General features: G+C 42.0%; 1 protein-coding gene across 1 annotated transcript in view; it reads right to left on the reverse strand.

Annotated features, from left to right (window-relative positions):
* cacna1ba (calcium channel, voltage-dependent, N type, alpha 1B subunit, a) overlaps positions 1-23740 on the reverse strand; it is a 123283-nt gene that overhangs the window by 5254 nt on the left and 94289 nt on the right. Inside the window, exons 35-47 of the mRNA XM_070903653.1 lie at positions 23636-23725; positions 19711-19827; positions 19499-19564; positions 19268-19359; positions 17437-17587; positions 16799-16926; positions 16475-16571; positions 11981-12086; positions 10736-10843; positions 7680-7801; positions 6900-7075; positions 3821-3953; positions 2912-3031 (exon numbers count right to left, since the gene is read on the reverse strand). Coding sequence (XP_070759754.1) covers positions 2912-3031; positions 3821-3953; positions 6900-7075; positions 7680-7801; positions 10736-10843; positions 11981-12086; positions 16475-16571; positions 16799-16926; positions 17437-17587; positions 19268-19359; positions 19499-19564; positions 19711-19827; positions 23636-23725 — 1506 coding nt within the window. The remainder of the gene's footprint in view (positions 1-2911; positions 3032-3820; positions 3954-6899; positions 7076-7679; positions 7802-10735; positions 10844-11980; positions 12087-16474; positions 16572-16798; positions 16927-17436; positions 17588-19267; positions 19360-19498; positions 19565-19710; positions 19828-23635; positions 23726-23740) is intronic.

Here is a 23740-nt window from a genome sequence, read left to right on the forward strand (position 1 = left end):
CTAGAAACACAGGTACTTCAACACTGTACTTCCTCTACTTCAGAAAAAGTACTTTGTATACAATAATCTTCAGTTGGATCCTGTACTGTCTTTATGACGTTTGCTTCTTTCAGCACATCCTGGAGTTTGCCTCTGTGACTCTCACAGATATCTCTAAGAACATATCAGCCTCAATTTCTTCTTTTCTTGCCTGCCAGGCTTGTTATCTGGAGAGGGGTCGATATTAAAAATGGTGTTGTTCGGCACGTTCGGTATTAAAAGGTGATAAAACGGCAAAAACGGGATTTAAGTCCCATATCAGAGGGGTTAAAAGAAACTGAGTGTGGGCTTTGCTTTCTGTTCGACTTCACTGTGAACAGGGCAGGAGGCCAGACTGACTCACTCATTGAGGTTTCCCATGTCACCACAGCACAGAAAGATCTTAAAGAGGAGAACATGTCATCTCCTGATCCTGGCAAAGCTGAGCTCAAATTAAGCAAGAGAAAAGCAATCTAGCGAGAGTGACAGATAAACTGCTGTGCCTGAGGATGGAGCCCCAGAATTCTGACTGCATGATACAGTTCCCATTATACTCCAGCAGCAGGCAATTTCCAAAAGGCAAGCATTAATTGAATTGGCTAAAGGATTTCCTGCCCTCTGTTCCAAAAGGTGAGAAAAATAAGACGGCAAGTCAACAAGGTAACCTCCCGCCCTCGTTCCTTACATCCTTTCATTAATCCCCCACTCCAGATTCTCTCTCTTCTACAGTAACCCAATTACCGTCTTCCTCTCCCACTGAATCTTGGGCCCATAGCCATTTGGAGCCACTATCATCTTTTTGGTTGGCAGCAGGAGAAAAATGATACTGGGACAAATAGCTGGCAGCCTGCCAGGATCTAATCAGATTACTGTAGACTTCTCCTCCGCAGTGAGTCTAGGATCAACAACAGCTCTTCCGATTGGGCTGTGAAAGCAATGCAATTTAAATGCATGAATCGATCAACATCAACATCACTCAGGAAATGAGGAGCTTATTATATTTCTTGGGATCTTAAGATATATATATATATATATATATATATATATATATATGTATATACAGTACTGTGCAAAAGTTTTAGGCAGGTGTGAAAAAATGCTGTAAACTAAGAATGCTTTCAAAAATACAAATAATTGTTTATTTTTATCAATTTACAAAATGCAAAGTGAGCGAACAAAAGACAAATCTAAATCAAATCAATATTTGGTGTTACTACCCTTTGCCTTCAAACCAGCACCAATTCTTATAGGTATACTTAACACAGGGATTTTGTAGGATTATAGTCAGGTGTATGATCAACCAATTATACCAAACAGGTGCTAATGATCATCAATTTCACATGTAGGTTGAAACACAGTCATTAACTGAAACGGAAACAGTTGTGTAGGAGGCTTAAAACTGGGTGAGGAACAGCCAAACTCTGCTACCAAGGTGAGGTGGTGGAAGACGGTTTCATGTCACAGGTCATACACCATGGCAAGACTGAGCACAGCAACAAGACACGAGGTAGTTATACTGCATCAGCAAGGTCTCTCCCAGACTAAGATGTCAAAGCAGACTGGGGTTTCAAGATCTGCTGTTCAAGCTCTTTTGAAGAAGCACAAAGAAACGGGCAACGTTGAGGATCGTAGACGCAGCGGTCGGCCAAGGAAACTTAGTGCAGCAGATGAAAAGCACATCAAGCTTATTTCCCTTCGAAATCGGAAGATGTCCAGCAGTGCCATCAGCTCAGAACTGGCAGAAACCAGTGGGACCCAGGAACACCCATCTACTGTCCGGAGAAGTCTGGCCAGAAGTGGTCTTCGTGGAAGAGTTGCAGCCAAAAAGCCAAACCTCCGACATGGAAACAAGGCCAAGCGACTCAACTATGCACGAAAGCATAGGAACTGGGGTGCAGAAAAATGGCGGCAGGTGCTCTGGACTGATGAGTCAAAATTTGAAATATTTGGCTGTAGCAGAAGGCAGTTTGTTCGCCGAAAGGCTGGAAATCAGTACAATAATGAGTGTCTGCAGGCAACAGTGAAGCATGGTGGAGGTTCTTTGCAAGTTTGGGGCTGCACTTCTGTAAATGGAGTTGGAGATTTGGTCAGGATTAATGGTGTCCTCAATGCTGAGAAATACAGGCAGATACTTATCCATCATGCAATACCATCAGGGAGGCGTAGGATTGGCCCCAAATTTATTCTGCAGCAGGACAACGACGAATGTTTAGCTGTGTTAAAGAAAATACGTTCCAAACGCAGTGGTTATGTTTGTGTTTCCAAGTTGAATTCAGAGGTGTAGGTGTGGGGTACTGTTCATTTTGTCAACAAAAAACATGACAAAAAAACAACCCGAAGTGAGACAAAAAACTGAAAAAAGAATGCCAGTACAGATGAATGGACAAATTAACTATTTACTATTTTAATGACGCCTTATTCAGTGACCTGTATCACACATTTTATACTCCTGAAGAGTGAAACAGTATCACCTGCTGCCCAAATAATCTCTTTGATTTAGCCGATTGACCTGTTGCACTATTAAGCAGCATCTCACATTCAGTAAGCAAACAGGTAGCTGTGATAATGCAAAGTGAGCAAGAACAAGAGAGTTTGGGAATGACAACTGGATTTACTGCGGAGAGTCCATCGGTTATATAACTGTAGAGCAGAATAACATGGGCACTGTGAACCATTGCAGTCTGCTATTAAGGGGCACAGTGTCTTTTCTGCTAAACTCAATATAGATCAATAGATCAGAACAACACAACATTAAAATGCACAACAAAAATTAGACTGAAGTTTTATCAATGGAAACTAGGCAAAAAAGGACATGACTGAAACATTACTACACACAATACGCAAGACTAAAACTAAATGAAAATCAGGTTCCAAAGTGAAGATGAGGTGTTACCTGCAGCTCAGCATTGAGTCGAGGCATAGAAGCAGCTCTGCCCTGGTTCTCCAGACCTGAGCCAGGGACTGGGATTATACTGCTGGCACTGGTCTCCATCTTCCTCATCTCCAAAGACTCCTGGACACACACACACACACACACACACACACTCAATACCATTAGCGTTTGGTGTGTGAGGGTGGGATGGACTTGGTTGTTTTCCTCTTTATTTTTCATACTCACCACTCTACTGCTGTCACCTTCTCTTTTTAACACAAATGCAGCAGCAGATGTTTCATCTTAAAAGCCTTCCAGGAACAGGAGGGATTATGCCCTATAAAAATGCTGGAAGGCTTTTAATATGAAACGTCTGTGCAGGAAGCGTTGAGCTTTACTGACAGAAGCATGACATGACAGTACGACATGACTCTGTTGTTGTACTAATGGAGTTAGTGCTGTGGAAATGTACATTATACTGAATTTATCAACACAACAGATATTGAGGAAGTGTTGAGTTCGCAGTAGTCAGGAGCGGATCAGAAAACAGGGAGGCTTCTTACTAAAATATGATAAGACATAGAAATAATGGCCTGTTTCTAAGATAACCCTGTTTCAAAAAAAAGGCCAGATTCTCTCTGCAATTGAGGTAAATAAAGGCCTCTATTTGAAAATTTCAGTGACATTTGCAAAATTCAGTTAACCTAGTTTATACATGAGCAAAGTGTTGCTTTAATTTGTACTTTTAATTTACATTTTTTTTTGTACAGTATTCTAACTTCCGTTGAACATCCTGGCACTGAACATAATTCAGCCGGTCAGAATCTGCAGTCTCTAGAGACATTCGGAATATACTGTGTACTGTCTTCGATGAGTAAAACACAGTTTCACATACACGGCATGTCTCGGAAATGTGTCCGTCTACAGTACCTGAATGACGTCAGTGTCCGGTGTCTCCTCTGATGGGCCCCTGGACATGGTTCTCTTAGTCTTAGCTCGGGGCGCTTCCTTGGGTTTCTCCACCACCCAGGAAGATGGTGCCTTGATGTGGTCGTGTCCTGGCCTGTGTGTGTTATAGCCACAGCTCAGCAGAATAATAATGCAGTGTAAATCTTATAAGTCAGAGGTTTACATTCACATTCTGCAGGCGCCCAAATGGAACTACATATGATAACTTGATGACATTTGATCATTTTAATTCCTAATGATTTAGTGCATCAGTGCTGTATCCACACTGTGTGTGAGCACAGTTTAGTGGGTTGGATGAAACCTTGAAATTATTGTACAAGAGTCGTTAATATACATTGTTCTGTAAGTATTATTTCTGGTATATTAAACAGTGAAAACCCATTTCAAACCTATTTTAGCATTGCACTGTAGTGGTCTCTTGACAGCATGTCACAGTGTGTTCTGATGTCTGTGGAGATTTTCAGTCACCCAGGTCATAGGATATCTATAAATGCTAAGTCAAAGGCAAATGGACTTATGGCAGGTTTCTCGAGGATGTTTCTGCTCTCCTCCAAATAGCGTCTTTAGCTCTGACTGAGTGGCGGGGGAGTCCCCGGCGTTTATTGGAATGACCATGGCTCAATAAAGAAGGGGGTCTACAACACCTCTTATCAGCCACTTACAAAGCTGTCTTGACATTCCTTCCCAGGCAGTTTAAAGCACAACACTGTTGGCCATGTTTGCATTCATTTGGCACCTGTCAATTGATGCCCATGGCGCACACGGCAAACAGGTCATCCAGACAGAAGACGTTAAGCCAAGGTACAGGTGTCAGGATGTGCCAGGATGCTGGTATGCACTACAATTCATGTGACTCTGATGACTCTAACATGACTACCTTAACATGTGACCTCAACCACTGTCCACAATCACTATTCTCCATATAACTGACACTTTGTAGTTAACTCTATAGTGAGCACTGAGCAGTAAACTGAGATTTTGGAACTTGCTATCATTTCCCCCCCGTGTATATAAAAGATGGAGCATTGCGTTGTGGGATTTTTAACAGAAAATAGTAACTAATAACTTTTTGTCCATTGTGGGGATTTTGTCACATACAAATTAACACAGAGAATTAGGTCAATTGAATGAAATGGTGGAAAGTAATTCTAATAAGAATAATAAACCTTATTTTTAAACCACTTTTCAAAGTTACAAAGTGCTTTACATGGTGAAATCAAGATAAACAATTCGGCACAGTCAAATGAAATAAAACCAGGCCACTAAAAGTACAGAGAATGAATAGAATAAAATAATATAAAATAAGATAATATAGTGCATTAGTAAATAGGGAGTGATATCTGACACAGCCAATATATGAACATCCACACCAGTCAGTAAGAACTGAAGAAGATTCAGATGAGAGGCCCATTGCCTTTGATTTAGCAGCTCTCTATACCCATGATACAATATGCTTAATGTATTGATGTGAAGAAAAAAATGCTTTGTGTACTGCCAGGGAGCAAAATACATACAGTTTAGCAGACAAACTTGGAATCAACCCCCGTGTAGTAAATGTAGCAACCTTCTGATTTGAGAAGGTCTCCTTCCAGATTCCAGATCAGGGTGGGAAATGGTCACCAGCTACAAGTTGAGAGTACGACCACTTTGCAACTGTTAAGCCAGACTTATGCTTCTCTTTCAAGGTGTTCCTGCTATCGAGGCCTTGATCGTTCAGATTGATTTATAGTTCAGAGGAGAATTTAACCCGTTGACTGTGTGACCACATTGATAAGTCATGAATTATCAGTGTTCACTATACTGATATGTTGCTTATACTATAAGCAATCATGAGCCGTGGACGAGAGCGACAATCATGGTGAGATAAAATATAAAACAATTTGCTCTTACTGTAGAAGAAAAGATACACTGACATCACTGAAAACATGTTGGACAAAACACAAGAAGGTCTTTTCATGTAGTCGCCCTCACATGTTGTAACAGTTTAACTACGGCAATGCCCTCTACGTAGCTATGGAGTCTAAGCATAGTAGAGAAGCATAAATCTGCCTTTAGTTCACAGTCATAATTAAAAAAGATGAATTTCTGGCCCTATGTGGTAAATTTGATCTTAATTTAATAAAGTCTCTTTTCTTTCAACCTGAACATGTTCTTGATGCTGTAAACTTGACCTATGTTCCTGGTAAACAAGATAATAGCAGTTGCAGATGTACGTGCAGTGTACCTGTAATATATAAATATAATCTGAGGTCTTAGTTTTTATGTCGTAAATCCTACTTAATATTGTCGTATTTGTGTGTAACATCATAGTGTTTGGTCTTGATGTGATAAACCTGACGGTAGCTTTTTGTCTTAAGTGTGGTAAACGCACACTTAGGCTTAAGTCCTAGGGCCAGATTTACTGCGGCTTTTGCACCGGTGTTTCAGGCCCAGGCGTTCTGACCCTAACGCACGTACTATATTCATCAAACAGATGCAGGTGCACCGGGTTTCTCTCTCCTCGTTGCAGATACTTTTAAGGGAGGGCTGCGTAAATAATAGGTGGAGACATGTTAAGAGGATGATTATATATTCTGCTATTCTTGCTGCTCCTTCCTTCCTCTCTCTCTCTCTCTCTCTCTCTCTCTCTCTCTCTCTCTCTCTCTCTCTCTCTCTTCACCGGTTGCAGAAGCTTCCTTCCTTGTCTAACAATACTTTCCCATAAACATGTTTATAAATATAGGATAGCAGACATAGTTATATACATACGCTAAATAATGTCATCATTTTATGAGTAACGTCTGACTGTGTAATGAGCTGCTGCTCTCTTAGTAAATCAGGTGCTGAATAACACGCAGATTGCAACCGCAAACTCAATGAAAACCACCATTTTCTTCGCAAATCTGGCCCTCAGTCTTATTTGTTTATGGTATGGTGAGCAGTAAACTACACCTAAACCTACTGTAACCTTGATTTAAAGTGCTGATGTTCGTAAAGTCACACTTGGTTTTGAGTCTTGATGCGGTAACTTCGGTTTTAGTTCCTGAAGCGTTGAACTTACAGTGTGCCTCCATTGTTGAGGGAGTTGGAGCTAGGTCTGGTCTGTGGCTGGGACTTGGCATGGGATTTGGGCTGAAGCATGCTGGGAGGCTCCACACTGTTTAACATCACAGGCAGATCTTTCTCCTGCATGTGAGTCAGAGGCAGCAATGGCTTAAACAGAGCCCCGACCTTGCACTGTGGAGGAGAGACGGATGGCAACATGCTGAAGGCCCAGAGGCAGCAGGCAGAATATTGTTGGTACCAGGTCTGACTGTGGGGGCTCAGTGCCACCCAGATACGGAGACATGGGCCAGAATATTCATTTTTCCGCAGTCATGCTTGTGTTTAGTACATCTGTGTGTATCTGTGTGTTTGTGTGTGCGATAACAAACATGCACCTGTACGGTAGTTGTGCAAGGTTGCAAATAACCAGCAGCCGGCAGCCAAATGCAGGTTCATCTTTGGCTGTGGCTGGTACGTGTGCTTTCATTACAAGCCACTTTAGCAGGTAACCAGTCAATGGGTGCTTTTACACTGACAACACTGATAGATTTTGTAATCCACCAGTGAATGGCTGGTGGATACAAAAGCATCTCCTTTGCATGTGTGTATGCATGCAGGCATACAGTCAAAAGTGTGTATCAACGTGTGCAAGCATAATATATGTGGGCGCATGCATACAGGTTTGCAATACTGCGTCCAATGTTTGTGTGCTTCAGTGCATGTCTGTGTGTACGAGTGTGTGTGTGTAGTGTGTGTGTGTGTAGTGTGCAGGCATGTGTGCGTGTAGATGTTGTACCTGGGAGCCCGACGTGCTCTGTTGCTGCTGCTGCTGCAGCTGCAGCCTCCTCGCTCGATTCTGCTTGTAGTAGTCGAAGATCATCAGGGCCGCGTAAACCTTCCCTACCGTTAGCTCATTGTCTGAGGAGGTGAGACAGAATGATGTGAAGAGGGAGGAGAGTACAGGAAAGGACAGGAGGGAAAAATTCTGCCGACTCATTCCTCCCTCCTCTATTTGCCCGCCTGTCTCCCTAATGATCCAGTCTAAAGAAAAGGAACTTCTTACAGTGATTGATTTGATAAATTCAAAGTAAGTGATTAATGTAGATTTTTAGAGTCAACAAAACAAGCAACTCGACAGAACTGACTGGAAATGCCTTTGTGTGGTTAGGTGGTGAACACAGTTCTTACCAAAAGGTGGCAGCAAAAGCAAAGCTCTCAACTGCACAGTCTTTTGTCTTTTGTTGATGGACACACACACACACGCAGGTATTCACACACTAACATGCATGTACTCACCTGGGGCCAGTGGTGGAGGAAGTATTTAGAGCCTACACTTAAGATAAGTACTAATGTAAAAATACTCTGTTACAAGTAAAAGTCCTGCACCTAAGATGTTACTTAAGTAAAAGCGTGTAAGTCTAATCAGGAAAATGTACATAAAGTATTCAAAGTAAAAGTACTCAATGCAGAAAGATGTCCCCTATGACTGTAACACATTATATCATTAGATTATTATCTCATGTCTTATTGATGCAGTTGGTTGAGGTGGAGCTCATTTTGAACTCTGATTGTCTTCATTCAAGGATTAATCTGCCGATTAATTTCTCCATTAATCGATTGATTGTCTGTTGTCGGCTTGTAAAAGTTCTGAAAATAGTGAGAAAAGCCGTCACAATTACCCAGAGCCCACAGCGAGACCTTCTCAATGCTTGTTTGGTCCAATCAATGCAAGACAAACCTCAAACATTACTAAAAAATAAATATTATTAATCCTCACATTGGAGAAGCATGAAAAATGACTTAATTATCAAAGTAGTTGCAAATTAATTTTCTGTCAATCAACTAATTGATTAGTCAACTCATCGTTTCAGCTGTACTTGTATAAACCACTGGGTAGTTTAATTCATAATAAAATGTAATTCTATAAACTCTTGTCTATGTTTTTAAGCACAAATCTTAATTTGTAAAGTGACTAGTAACTCAAGCTGTCAAATAATTGGAGTGAAATAAAAAGTTGTAAAAAGATGTAGTGGAGTAGACATAGAAAGTGGCATGAAAAGAAAAGACTCAAGTAAAGTACAAGTACCTCAAATTTGTACTTAATTACAAATGCTCTTATATTGAAGAGAGCTCCAGAGGTCTCTAAAGTTGGTTAAAAGCTGATCCTGGACCACTTTAGTACAGACACAGGGGTAGAACATGCATCTTCTGACACATGTTTTGGAGAGACCGTACAAAATATCAGTGGTCATGATGGATCATAATGCACTAGCTGAAGCAATATGTTCTATAATTTCTAATAGGGTAAGCTGGTTTGCAGTCACTTTCCATGCATCTTTATTGTCTGAATTCTCAACATGGTACTAAACAACATGTATAAAGCCTTTTGTGGCTCCAGAGGGAGCTGTGTTAAGTCTGACAAATGTCCTCGAGTGAAGTCATCTCATCTCAGTTCGTCATCTCTCAGGGGTTGCATTACTAGCATAACGCACCCAAAAGCTCGGCTTGGGTTTACGCCATCTCACCACTTTCTGGGGACAGAAAAAACTTCCTGGGTGGAATCCAGGTTAGTTGATTTGGCGTGTTGAAGCTTGGGTGACATGGCACAAGACACAAACGTCCTAAAACATACCTGGGTTTAAGGTTTAATATCCTCTGAATTGAAAACAAAAAAACAACTGAGAAACTGACGGTCTTTTTACACTCAATGGTTTACTCAACAAAATTTAACATTGCAACAGTGCAGGTACTTCAAGTCACTGTAAATACCCAAAATCTGAATTCAATGCTCACAAATTCAGATTTTGGGTATTTACAGTGACGTGAAGTACCTGCTCTGTTGCAATGTTAAATTTTTGTGGCAGCAGTCGTTTTTTCTGTGCTCACAAAGTAATTGTTGTTTAACTTTGTTAAAATCATAGTCATAATAGCATCATAATAGCGGCTGCTGTAGTGGATGTCAATTTGTCTTAGAACAGTGGACGGTAAACCCTAAAAACACGCTTAATCTATTCAGCCGCAGTAATCATGGAGCCGTGGTATCGAGGTCCGGCCCACACACCCACCCGACCCAATCGCGAGCACCCCACAGTCAATCTCAGCTGTGAATCATGACGTTTCACCTTGTTTTTATGGCATTAAATAACTAATTAAAACTTATCAGAATAATTAACACTTGAACAAACACCAGCATGATAAGAATTACCTAAAATGACAGAATTTGGGTAAAATTTATTTAATGTGTCCTTGGACTTTTTAATTTGGCCCATGTCCCATCCACTAACATGGAGGGTGCGGGGCTTAGGACCTATACTGCAGCCAGCCACAAGGGGGCGATCGAGACGTTTTGGCTTCACTTTTGGAGAGTTGTGTTGTCCATCTTTATATACAGTCTATGGCTCTGACAGATGAAGAAGAGGTGGCTGAGGTGAGCAACTCCGAGGCACCTTGCATAGCATAAATGCAGCCATAATGGCTAAGTTCAGTATTACGTACTTATTGATGACTCCTTTGTGAATATGAGGAAAAGATTAGGTAAAGTGCATTATTTGTGGTGAAGGATTTTCTCTCACCCTCTCTCTCCCTGCAGGCACCCGCTTGGTCATATGGCAGCGTTAGTTCCTCCTCGGTTCACTTTCGTTTATTTCATGCACTTTACAACACTCACACACCATTCTCACCCCCCATGCAACAGCATATAATACTGCCACCACTGATGCACACTTCCCATGCCTTTTGGTGTTCTGTTATGGACATAATTGAGTTACTAGGTTGTGACAAGGGGAGCCATTTAGGTGATTGTGTGACACGGCTCGGCCAAGTTAAAAATGTAGATAATGGTGAAATCCTTACGTTTATGCGGCGTTACCAGCAGGTCCATGGTCTTTTGAGAGAGGTTGGGCCACACTGTGGACAACTCCTTCTTTAACTCAGCGTCAGATAATCGCTGGGCTACCATGCCTGGAAATCCACAGAAAGACAGGGAGACTTTTAACCTTTTTTTATTTCAACACGTAGATCAACTGCCAGTCACAGCACCATAGAGTGTTTTTAAATAAAGAAAAGTGACAAAAAACCTCTTCCAACTAGTTCATTTGAAATTTACAAGCAGTAAATGAGTTGTTCCTGAGACGAGACACCATGAGAGACACCCCTCATTAAAAGTGCACATGGAGGCAGTGAAGCCAGGAGAGAGAGTCCAGCAGACATGCCCAGCACAGCACAAAGCCTAATGAGTCCAAATGGGAGCCAGATTTGCTCATTTTGAGCTCTGAGAACAATAAAGAGCGGCTGGCTCTCGATCACATCTGTCACTCTGGCTGGCTGCTAACGGTGGCATTTTACATAACTTAGCAGTGAGGTGGGTTTTTTTGGAGTTTGAAGCCAACATTTTAAGACTTTTTTCATCTGTCTTTTGCTTTTACTGTATCAGTTATTTGGTAACACTTTGAATGCACTGCAAAAAAAAAACTGGCTTTACTTGTTAAAGCAGCAACCTTTTTCAGTTGTCCATATGATGCCAATCATACAGACATCAGATGGATGACAAAAAAAAATGATGGATTTCACTTTGGTCAGGGAAGCATTATTTTTATGTTATACATGAAACCAGATTTTAATCTTGATGTTGCAGATTATAAACCCATTAAAAGCATAGATCAATAGTACATGCAACATCACTATATACACTACTGTATATAACTACACTATATATTTAACCTCTGTGTCATTTGCACATTATGTTTATTTAGTTTAGTTTATTGGATATTAGAAGAAGAAGGACTTTCCCTGTCCACTACACAGTTAAAAAGCAGCAAATCATCTGTCATTGGTCTGACAACATCTGAGATAAACTAGTGTAGGCAAAATCCAGATCATTTTCTGATTATAATAATTATCATGCACTTCCTGTGATTCAACACCCTTTAGCCTGTGAATCCTCATTCACCACACTTTGTAATGCACATGTATATTCAATTGAATTTAATGTTACTCGAGGCGAGGCAAGGCTGTCTTTTCTTAGGATGGAAAACCAGATAGGCGGCCTTTACGTGACTCTATTCTACTCATTCTTATGATGTGGTGTGTTTCTCTGACCTGAGGCCAGTTTGATCTCCAGGGCAGTGCGAATCAGGGCCATCAGGGTGGAAGTGAAGTGAACGGTGTTGTCGTCAGCGATGGGCATGTTCATTTTGACGAGGCGCTGAGGAGAGGAGACGAGTGGTGACAGAGACACATTAGATCACTAGAGTGATCGCAAATAGCCCGATCAGAACATTCAGTCCACCCGGAGAAATCAATCTGTGTGCTACTGTGATCCAATACCCTCCATGGATTCACTCTCTCAGCAAAAAGAACCTTAAAAAGGTGCTTTGCTACGTTTTGTTGAATAAGTGCAAGTTTGGCCATATTGCTACAAATGTTATGGAGACTCAGTTAAGCACACAAAAAGCCTTCTCCACAAGTACGTACAAAGGAGACAAACTAGACATTCACATTCACCGCTATTGGCTACAGTATGCACTACGCTGCAAGTCAAAGTGCACTGGTGCAAGACTGACATTGACCGAAAAAAAGGTGAGAGAAGGCATGTAACGCATAACCATGAAGGTGCCTCGATAGTCGCAGGAGCTCGACTCTGTGGTTGCCATCCTAGCAATCATTAAACTGGAGTTGAGGAGGTTGAGTATGCTCTACGTGTACAGTGGCAGCTAGCAATGAGGAGTGTCCATTCCACCAAGCTTGGGCAGCCTTAGCAGGAAAACTTGGTTCATTATGGGACGAATGGCACCGCTAGATGCATCCAGAATGCTGTGGGATTGTTGCTATAAGAGTTGAGCTCCCCTGAACACAAAAAAGCATTCACCTACATGTGCTATCAGTGGTGGTGCAGAAAGTAAGAAAGACCAGAGTCAGAATGAGACGGGGATGGAGAGCTGAGGGGCAAACACACACACACACACACACACACACACACACACGTACAACCACGCTAATTTGCATGTGGTCACACAATCGCCTACACATACATACACACACAACTACAGGCTGCACAATCAATTAGAAAGACAGCAATATTGTCAGCTAGTAGACTGGTGCAGTAGCTTGTTTAGACGGCATGATTGTCTAAAAATGCAGGGTGAATGACAGTTCCTATTTTACATAACCAGGTCTTATTTATTAACATTTGTAAAAAAAATTGTGGACACGCTACAGTGTGTCCATGTGGACTCACACCTGGTATAAACATGCAATCTGCAACTGGGTTTGTTATCTGATCATTTATACGTGGTATTATCGATCCCGATTTTGCTTACATTGTGGGTAGATCTCAGCATGCACTATTAGGTAGGCGGAGCAGGCGGAACTTGTCACCAAACAATGTGCAAGGGAGACAGTTGAAGGCGTTAAACCCTCCCCCAGAGCAGCGCATAACACTGGCCGAAAAAGACTAATTTCCATATACAATCATCATATAAAGAAATGTTGTAATATCAGAATTATTTTCATGGCATTCTAATGGCCATACTCATATGGTCCCATATATATATATATATACAGTATATACACACATACATGTATACATATATATAAATATATATAAAATGCATCCATGGAAGGTATCTCTAGGCTACTTTTCTGTAACCTAAGTAGGTTAACGTTACTTATATTGTAACAGCCGGGCACATCCTGCATGAGCGTCGCCTGTGCGTCACGGAACCACTTTTTTGGCCACGTGAGCAGCGCATGTCATCTAGAGATTCGGAGTCTTGTATATTTTTTCCGCGTGCTGCGCGTTTCTCAGCAAAAAGACAAATGATCTGTTGATTGTCATATTGACACCAAACCAGTAACATTGTACACATTTCACCACCGTTCCAATGTCTGCATCTGTAAAATATTTCACAGGCATGAAAAAAATCCAACTTTTTTATTTACTCAACAGTGAACGCTGCATTCAGTCCAGCTTTGTGGCGAAAATGCCAATCCTCCCATCCATTTTGAATGAGGGTAGTGCGTTTAGGCTGCGGCGATGGTGCGGCAAAAGGTTGAGACGGATTCAACTTTTGGAGAAACGCAACCCGACGTCACACTGCGGTGGCTAATCACGAAGGCCGCCAGTCAGACCGGAATACGCCCACGAGAAGAAGAACCCTGTTCACCTTTCACTGAAAGTAAAGGTGTGTTTTTAATCTGTTGATGCGGACAGACGATCACTCGTACAGGCCGGCATACTAGCAGCAAGGGTCAGGGGTTAAAGTTCTTCTTCTTCTCTTTTGTTGTTTGGCAAACTGCTTTTAAGTGCATTAGTGCCACCCTCTAAATTTGGGGGCTAAAGTTCAAAAGTGACACACAAATGGGCCAAGCAGTGTCACCGCAACCGCCGGATTCTGTCTGAATGCAGCCTTACAAGTGAGCATATGTTTCTTAACCTTTTAAACTAAATGCACATTAAATTTAGAATGAAATGACATTAAAGATTGATGGTCATGATCAAAGGCAGTGTAGAAAGAGAGGGCTGGCAGCAGCAACGCTCTCTGTAAAGACACCACACATCTGTGAGACGCAGCAGTTCGGCGAGGTAGCCATCACGCGGGGCTCACGTAGGATGTCTGGCCCGGCTGAAAGAAGCTTGCAAGGACTGCTGCTAACTGCTATGGCTGTCCCTCAAGAGTCTCCCATGATGACGCTGCTGTATGAACTCTATTCATTTTTCATATCCTGAGGAAGACGTAGTCTGCGTCTTTTTGACGGAAAGCTTGAGATGGCAGGAAGAGGTGGAACGACCTTTCAACTGGTTGAACAGATGTTGTTCTTAAGAATGTGATCACACTGTGCAAACGTTATTTAGTCCTGGTTTGCGATCTGACAGCAATGTGAGCCAGACCGCTGCTAGATGTTGATGATGATGATTGCAGTCTGTTTGCAATGCGTTCTGTGTGCATTCACACCTGCATTAACATGCGTTTTTTGGATAGAATATCCAGATACAGATCACATGTTAATATCAGGAGGAAATGTGGTCTATTTCTCATTTATCTCAATCAATATTCAGCAAAAAAACAAAAGCAAATCACATTGACATGTTTGTCAATGCTGTGCAGCACTAACATTCTAACACACAGACAAACACGCACACACACACACCAATATTTCAAACAGTGGGTAGACTGAGATGAGAGAAAGAATGAGAGGGAATGGACAGCAAAGACAGAACCACAAAGTGAAAAGCACACATAGAAAGTATTACTCCCACAGAAAAGCAACAGAAGCTACACGCACACACACTGCTCCACAAAATAAAACCCCAACTAGGGCGTACCATTCACAGGAAATAGTGACATACTGGAAGGGAGCAAATCTCCTCCATAAACATAATATATCTTAATTAACATGGCTTCTAAGTCTTCTTAGTTAAGCTCTATGTTATTATCATTAGTGACGGGGATTAGCCCACACAAGCAGCTATGCTCAAAGAAACAGGAAAGACAGTAAAGATGAGGTAGGGGCATTCATCAAAAATATCAGAGCGCTAGCAAAACAAAGTGAAGAAACGAAGGAACACTGCAGAGCACAGACATTGGCTTGAGTTCACGCCAATGAGAGAAAGGTTGTCGAGCACGGGGAAGAAGGTGGAGGAAGAAGAGGGTCTACCTTGTATGCGACTCTTGGCGGACATTTCTTTCCCAAACCTAAGGGTGGGGACATGTGGAGCAGCATCTGATACATATCGAGGTACTTGATTCGGCCACTTCACGGGGTAGGAAATCAAAAATAAACAAAACGCAAAACAGAGAAGGATGGGGAGTTAGAAAAGGAGGAGAGGAACAGAGGGAAGAAATAAAAAAACAAGAGAATAATGGAAAGGAAAAACAGAAATCTGTTGTTAATAGATTTCCTAGAGTGAGATGTAAGGTGGATGTCATCCCCAGCCGCTGTGTCGGAGCACGGGGATGCATCGCTGTGGAGCTCAGGATCCTTGACAGGAAACATGGGATGATAAAGAGTGAGTTTGGTGGGAGGAGGGGAGAGAAGAAGGGTGGATGGGTTGACCCAACACACAGGATGCTGATGGGAGGGAAGAGAAATGACAGCATTGTAACGGGGATGTCTGCCTCTGCATGCTAGCAGACATCCCGCTGGTACTTCAACCAGGGTGCACGGAGACAAAGGTTTCAATGCCAGCCCGAGCTTTTGGTTTGGGGCTTTCACTCATAGCCTGGCTTCCTCTGTATCATACCACATTGGTCATAAGGCTTTTGAGTTTTAAAGATCTGAATGTCACATTTCATTCAAAGACTTTTGAGGGTTTAATCTGACAGAAATGGGTAAGTATAAACGTGTCTGCTGTCAAAACATGACAGGCGGGAGAAAGCAGGCATGGCATGTGGCATGTTGAGACAATGCTGCACAATGGCTTTGAAAGCTTTGTTTCCACTCCGGCATCATCAACCAAAAAGCCAGTCAGTTTGGAGGGCAGGGTGCTAGTGTAGAGGCGATTTCATTGGTGCACAGCCATTCAGTTAAAAGTCTCTTGGCATAGAGGTACACAAAGCACCCTAGTGACGGAAATTTCTGGTATTTGCAAACCTTGTATGCTACCCTATTAGGGCAGTTCTTCCCTAAGCCAAGGGGGGGTGAGATAACGCGTAACAAATTGTACATATCCTTATAGGAAATCCGTCCGCTGTGGAAAAGAACAAGCACATAAATAAACAAACGTTCAGGACAGCTTAAAATAAAACAATGATCATCAGTGGGCTGACTGCATACAATAAGGTACAGGAACAAGGCCAGTGTTTGAGGTCACCTTAGTCTCAAACGGGGGAAGAGAGTAGTAAAGTTAGGATGTCTATTCCCTCCATTTTACTTTGTATGCTTTTCTCTGGGCCCCAGAGGGAGGCTTGAACATACCATGCAGCCGGGTCGTACTCAGCCCAAACCCGGATGAACTCATCGAGGTGATGAGGCCCGAGGATGGAGGAGTCTCTGGTTAGGTACTCAAAGTTATCCATTATGACAGCCACAAACAGGTTCAGCATCTGGAACGCAGACATTAGGTTGAGTTTACGCCTGTGTTTTGGCCTGGTCGCACCAGCATTCAAAACAGTGACATTTTGGAGCATAATTCTAACTAACTCTCCGGGCTGGCTAAGTGAGCCAGCTAGCTTAAGGAGCTAGCTTGTGACTGACTAGCGCTAGCGTGTTCCTGGCTGGCTAAGTTGTTAGCAGTTAACTGGCTAGCTACAAAAGTTCACCAATTAGCCTTACAAGTGGTCACTATGTCTCCAAGCTTCTAGCACCACCTATTTCTTGAGGACATTTGGATGAACTTTGTTGTGCAGCTTCAGACATTATCATTATGAAGTAGTAGAATGAAGGGCTTCACATTAGGATGACCTAAAAATGATTGGACATATCCATTGAGTCAAATTACACTGAAATCAAGTGATCTGAGGTGTTCTGCAAAGCCAATGTGACCCCACAGTCACATCTGAAGGAATAAATCACAGGTCAACAGTGGCTACATTTAGGTGTGTTTCAGTACTGACCAGGAAAGAGCAGAGGAAGATAAAGGAGACAAAGTAGAAGTAGGCAAAGTCACTCCCGCATTCTTTTCCATGGGACCCTGATCGCTCGTCACAGGTTCGGTGACTCAAACATGACAACATGATCTCGTGCCAGGCCTCGCCGGTTGCGCTCCTGATCCACATGAAAACACAGACAAGACAGAGAGAAAGGGGGACAAGCAAAATAGAGAAATTCTCATGTAAAATAACTAAAGGTTTGGCAGAAAATTGAGCGTTCACTTAGGACCTTGTGGCTCATAGTAAGAAGCTTTAATCCTTTACAACCAAGTAATGGTGTTGGGTTATGTGTCGGGAAATCTGCAGTGTCATTTGGATTTCAGAGAACAGATCATCTGAATGGTATTAGCGGGTAACTTCCTGAATTGCTTTGGCAGCTTCAGTGAGAGCATGAACAGATGTAGACACCCTAGGAACATGGAATTGACTTCAACTGTTCCAAAAACACATCTTCCAAAGATCCATTTTGAACAGAGGCAGCGGTTATGATCTTCCCTTATATAGGACCATCTGTGATCATGTTTTATACTTAGGTGACGCAATGAGCTATCTCTATGGCAAATTAGCAAAATATTCAGTCACATTTGTCTACTTGTGAGCTATCTCAAAACCTGGTAAGAGATTTTGATGAAATATGGTAAATAAGCTAAGGATCGTGGGACTAGTTTTTCGTTGTTTTGTTTTTGTAAGTTTTTCACCATATTATAAAAGGTGTGTTCAGACCAGTGCAGAATAATTTTGCCTTACGTTACTTGCAAATATACGGCTGCTGGAGTGTCTTTTGGAGTATTTCGCAAAAACACGCAAATATTCGGACCCAACAGCCAATGGGAGTACTGGGGAAGGCAGTTAATGTTAGTGCTTACTTGGTTCGTAGTAAAGTACAAGCGATAGCTGGAATCAAGTTACACATACATATTTTCAGAACTCACCATGTAGTCCTTTCGCTCACTCAAGTCCTCTACTTTTTTGTTCCTTGTCTGTACAGTAAAGCCTCTGAATCATAGACCCACAGGCGTCCTCTATTTCTGATTCTCGGTAACATCAGGAGAACCTCAAGTTGAAACATTTCAACACCCGATGATGTGAATTTGCATCTATTCACGCCTTTGCATTGATTTTGAAATATGAAATATTCACTTTGCATTTGGTCTGAACACATCTTAAGGTTGTGGTCTGTCATATGCGTATGAATATACATTTGCAACATCTGTAGTGTGAAAACTAGCACTGGGATCCATATTTATTCATGTTAAACTTGACTATTTTGGCCGCCCTCCCTTACAAAAACGACTCCAGGTGTCACTGTGTTGTATATACAGTATATGTACTTCTTTGTTTATAAATCTACTGTCTACATAATTTTCCTACACACTGAGTCACTGGGGTCTCCAACCTGCATGTTGCTCTTTAAATACTTATTCTATCTCTGTTCATGTCCGTAATATTTCTATTATACGTTTGTGATATTTGTGCTGCCGTAGGTTAGGACTATAGACTTTATGATGGTGAGGATCAGCGGTAGCACCCCTACACACTACTTTTGCCTCTAATACCCAGTATAAAAGTGTAAGAATTCTGATTTTTGAATGGTTGCTGGCATTGTCCATGTTCCATTCCTCTGCCTGACTGACTACCCAAGCACGTATTTACGTATTTCCCTATATTATATATATATATATATATATATATATATATACCAAAGTACAGGGCCATCTGGAAGTCCAAGTGGTGACTTTTTTATAGAACATTGGTTACTGTCTGTATTTGTTAAAGTGATCTAAGCTTCTGATACCTGAACAGCAGCATGAGAGCTTGGAGGAAAGTGCGGAAGTTGTTGTGGTGATTGATAGCTGTGTCCTCGTTCAGCTCAATGTTGCCAAACACCTACAGCGGAGACACAGTGAGGGACATGGGATTTGTACTGTCTTAGCAATGTGCACTTCATGTTTTTACAACGTTTTAATTGTGAACCACTATATGAACATTGTTGCCTCTGTGACCACAGCAGAGCAGCAGCACCAACCTGCATCCCAATGATAGCGTAGATGAAGAACAGCATAGCAATCAGCAGGCAAACATAAGGCAGGGCCTAAAGTGAACAATAGGAAACCAAAGCACATTTAATTATTAATATGCTGTCTGAATTATTCCAGCCAGGTTTGTTTGGAGTTTGCGTGTGCAGGTAGTTACTGTATGTGAGTGTCGGTGAGCATGTGATAATGTGGGTGTGAGCACCTTGAAGGACTGGACAAAGGTCCACAGCAGGATGCGGATGGTGTAGCCCTGCCTCAGCAGCTTGATGAGGCGAGCGGCTCTGAACAGCCTCAGGAAGCTCAGGTTCAGCAGCCTGTCCTGTAAAGACACAGACGGGACATCAAGCACTTACCGACCAAATACTCTGAGCGCTCACTGATAAACACACCCTTATCAGAGCTGAATTCATTTAAAAAGTCACCACAGCGGCTTACAAATGATCACAGTCGTGACACGCTGACCCCCTTTAACAAGCGTGCTTGAGCAAAAACATTACAAGGTCCAGCTGTAAATATATTCAAGATGCATTAAAGATCCAATCACCAAACTCAGATGAATGTGGTCATATTCAAAAACAAATGAAAAAAAACAAACAGATTTCACTGTGTTGATGTTTTAGTCATCTATATATTATATAATTCTTTGTCCTTTTATTTATTGATGACTTTAGTCATTTATTGAATTCATTCCTTGTTTGCTTCTGCATTTGTAAATTTTAGTGACATATTTATACACCACAACTACGATTCCTTAGTAATCTGGGTCCTGGGTTAAGGTGTAAAGAAGGCCTTCTCTCTCTCCTAGAGCAGGGGAGAGCAACAACATTCTGTGCAGGGCTAAAAGTCTACAGGTTTCAAGCAGCTGAGAATCTGGATCATGCCTCATGTGGGAGAGAATGCGACAAAGTACACTGGTGTTGATGTATCTGTATCTGTTGATGCATCTGAAATGTCTGGGTGCATCAAAGATTCACGAGTCTATCTTACAACAATACTGACATGCCCATATGTGCATTGAAAGATGTTGCTTGGTTGCTGTAATTGCCCTGCCCATACTGGCCGCAAAAGGGATAGCTTCTTAAAGGTCCCGTATTGTAGAAAGTGAGATTTCCATATCTTGTTTTTCCAGCAGCTAGAAAGAGACACCAGCATTAGAGGCTCGTCTCTGTTCTCTTAAAGGTCCCATATTGTATTGCATATTGTATCTGCCATGACAGGAGGAAAAAGCACTTGTTGTCAAGGTAAACGCATATACTGATGAATGTTGAAGGGTGTCTAGCAATTTAATGTCAAATGTTTCATGAATTAAAGGTCCCATATCGTAGAAAGTAAGATGTCCACGTCTTTTTATATTATAAAGCAGGTCACAACTATACAGTCACTGCACTCAGCCACGCCCCCAGCAGGTCATCTGCTCCAGACACAGCACGCCCACCAAGTACAGGGACGCTCATCCACCCGCTCAGTCTGTCTAAGTTATTGGAGCGCTCTGCTCAGGACTACTCTTCAAGTTTTTGGAGGTTGTTCAGTTTGTCTAAAACAGCTTGTTTCAGACAGAAGGGGAACTGAGGGGCTGCAGAAAGGGCCAGCAGAAGATAAATAAGGACTTTTTATGAACTGTGAATCATGCAAAGCTACTCTAGTGGAGTCCCAGAACAGGGCTGAAATGAGCATAATATGGGACCTTTGAAGCAATTTCAATGTAAGTGATGGGGGACGAAATCCACGGTCCTCATTCTGTGTAAAAATGCATTCTAATGTTCAGCTGAAGCTAGTATAAGGTTTCAGCAGGCCGTAGAAGACAAATCAAGTGGGGGATAAGTGGGGAGTCTTTCTAGTACAAAAGTCCTGCTTGGTGTTACTATCCCTCTGCTGTAGCTCAGCAACCAAGTCCAAAGAGAGAATTTTATACCAAAAAATGTGAACCTATGATTATCATGCATTTACAGTATGCAGAAGGTACATCTACCGCTCCCATGCATCTAACCACACACAGAATGCACCAAGCACTTGATCCACTCTGGGTTAATGTTGCTTGGCTAGAAAGACAGATCTGTAGACTGCTGGCCCATCACTAAACCTGATTGACAGTCCCTACTCTGAAACATTCTACACACCCCAGAAGAAGTAAATCATTTAAATAGGCTATGATGACCCGCCAGAAAACAACCCCCCATCTCCTACTTTGGGCCTTAAAGGGTCACTCCACAGAACAGAAAACAGGTTTTATGTGGGTCTGGAGGAGCTTTGTCAAGTAGGAGAAAGTAACCCTGGTGATGTCATCAGGGTTATCTCAATTTGGGCTCGGAGGATACAAATGATAACAGAAAGCCTGTGTTACAAATTGTCAGTTTGAAAGACATGGGTGTTTCCAATGCAGTGAGGGTCTGACAGAAGACATTATCAAGTTGCATTATGGGAAGTGCAGGATCCATTACACCCATGAGTGCAGAATGCTTGACCCATAGTAGGGGAATAAAGTCCTTTCAGACATGGAATCTGTACCATTTCTATCTTCATATTAAAGTGATGCCTTGTAGTCATTCAGACGTAGGTGTACGTTATGTAACTGGTTTTAATGGTTTTAGTCAGACATGATTTGCTGATTTGGTTTGAGCAATATTTGACACCTGGTGCATGAGAAGCAGCGGTATCTCAAAGCTGTGAGTTGAACAAAGTAATGGTATGAACAGGCTTTTAAAACTTAGTTTGCTGATGAAGCCTTCGTTAATGGGCATCAGGATTGTGAGGGATGCTTGGCCCCCTCTTTCAAAGTGAATCCCCCAATGAATGTTCCAATCAGCTTAATAATTAATTAGAAAATGGCTGCCTGTTTGAGACTCATTCAATACCCATTTGTTCACAGGCTGTATGAGAAGTGTGTTGCTGCATATTCATAGTTTTATTCAATTTCATTCATTCATGAAGCAGGCACGGATGAAATTTGGGGACGGAGTGCTGGTTTGATGGTTATTATGGTTGAATTTGTACAATGTAATTAACCTATTTTTTCCCAGCACCACAAAGGGGGAAAAATGTATAGACTGATCTGACATCAGAGGAAAATGCTATAAAAATTCAAACTGGCCCATACGCACTATTTTGTGTTGTATTATTATTTATTTTATTTTGATCTTTTCTTTGTGCATAGGGAATGATAATTAAGTGATGTGACGGCATTCAGACTTGCGCCGTGTTGAACATGATAAAAGTGAGGTGTAAGGTTGCCATCACATTTACTGTATGTAACAAGGTACACGCTAAAGTCAGTCCTCTGCTGCATACATTTTGACCACTCTTTTGTTAGTGCGTCTCTCACAAGTTCCCCACCTATATGGAAGCGCAATACTAAATGAATGGATTGCTCTTTTAAGTCACATTCAAGAGACCAGCACATTTTATATATCCAATAAAAACACTAGGTGAGCTAAAAGCAGAGAATAGCAACAGAAAGTCACTCACCATAGTCTAGTGATGGTTGGGGACCAGGGCATGGCAACACCGGTGATAACAATCGACAAGGTGAAAATGTAGGGGGAGGGAGAGAGAGACGGAGAGATATAAAGAGCAAGAGGCAGACAAAGAGAGAGAGAGCGAAAGACAGAGAGAAGAGCAAGATGAGGAGAAAGGAAGATGGAGGAAGGAAGAGGCGAGAGAACAGGAACAGTTATATTACACAACATGAACTGATACAGCTCAACAAAAACACACATGTACATCAGTGAAAGGCAACTTCACAATACACACATGTATGCAGGGAAGTGCACAGGAAGGAACTGTCTGGAATGAACAAAAAAACAACACAGAAAGCACAGCAGAGTATTGCTCCACTGCAAACCACACATTAAACATGACTCTCTAAGGTGGGTTCAAAGAATTCTCAGCCCTCTACGATAAGTTGATCCAATCAACAAAAGACTCGCTCACGAGCTTCCCTATTCTCCTCGTCCAAAGCTGCCAGGCTCTCTGGACCACTGCCATGTAATCGTCTTTGCTGATATGGGTGGTTCACTTGTTTCCACAGAGCTTGCTGTACAGGCTGCTCATTACCATGACAGCTGTGTTGTTTGGATACAATGCGTTCAGCCTTGTTGACGCGAGCGTGGGATAGGATGGGGGAAGGGTGCTCTTACATTGATTTCAGTCACCAGGATGTCAGTGATGCTGCCCAACACTGTCACAAAGTCAAACACGTTCCAGGCGTCCTTCAGGTAGTTCTGAGAAACAGTTGA

This window comes from Enoplosus armatus, chromosome 4 (genome assembly GCF_043641665.1).
Source record: "Enoplosus armatus isolate fEnoArm2 chromosome 4, fEnoArm2.hap1, whole genome shotgun sequence".
NCBI classification, from domain to species: Eukaryota; Metazoa; Chordata; class Actinopteri; order Centrarchiformes; family Enoplosidae; genus Enoplosus; species Enoplosus armatus.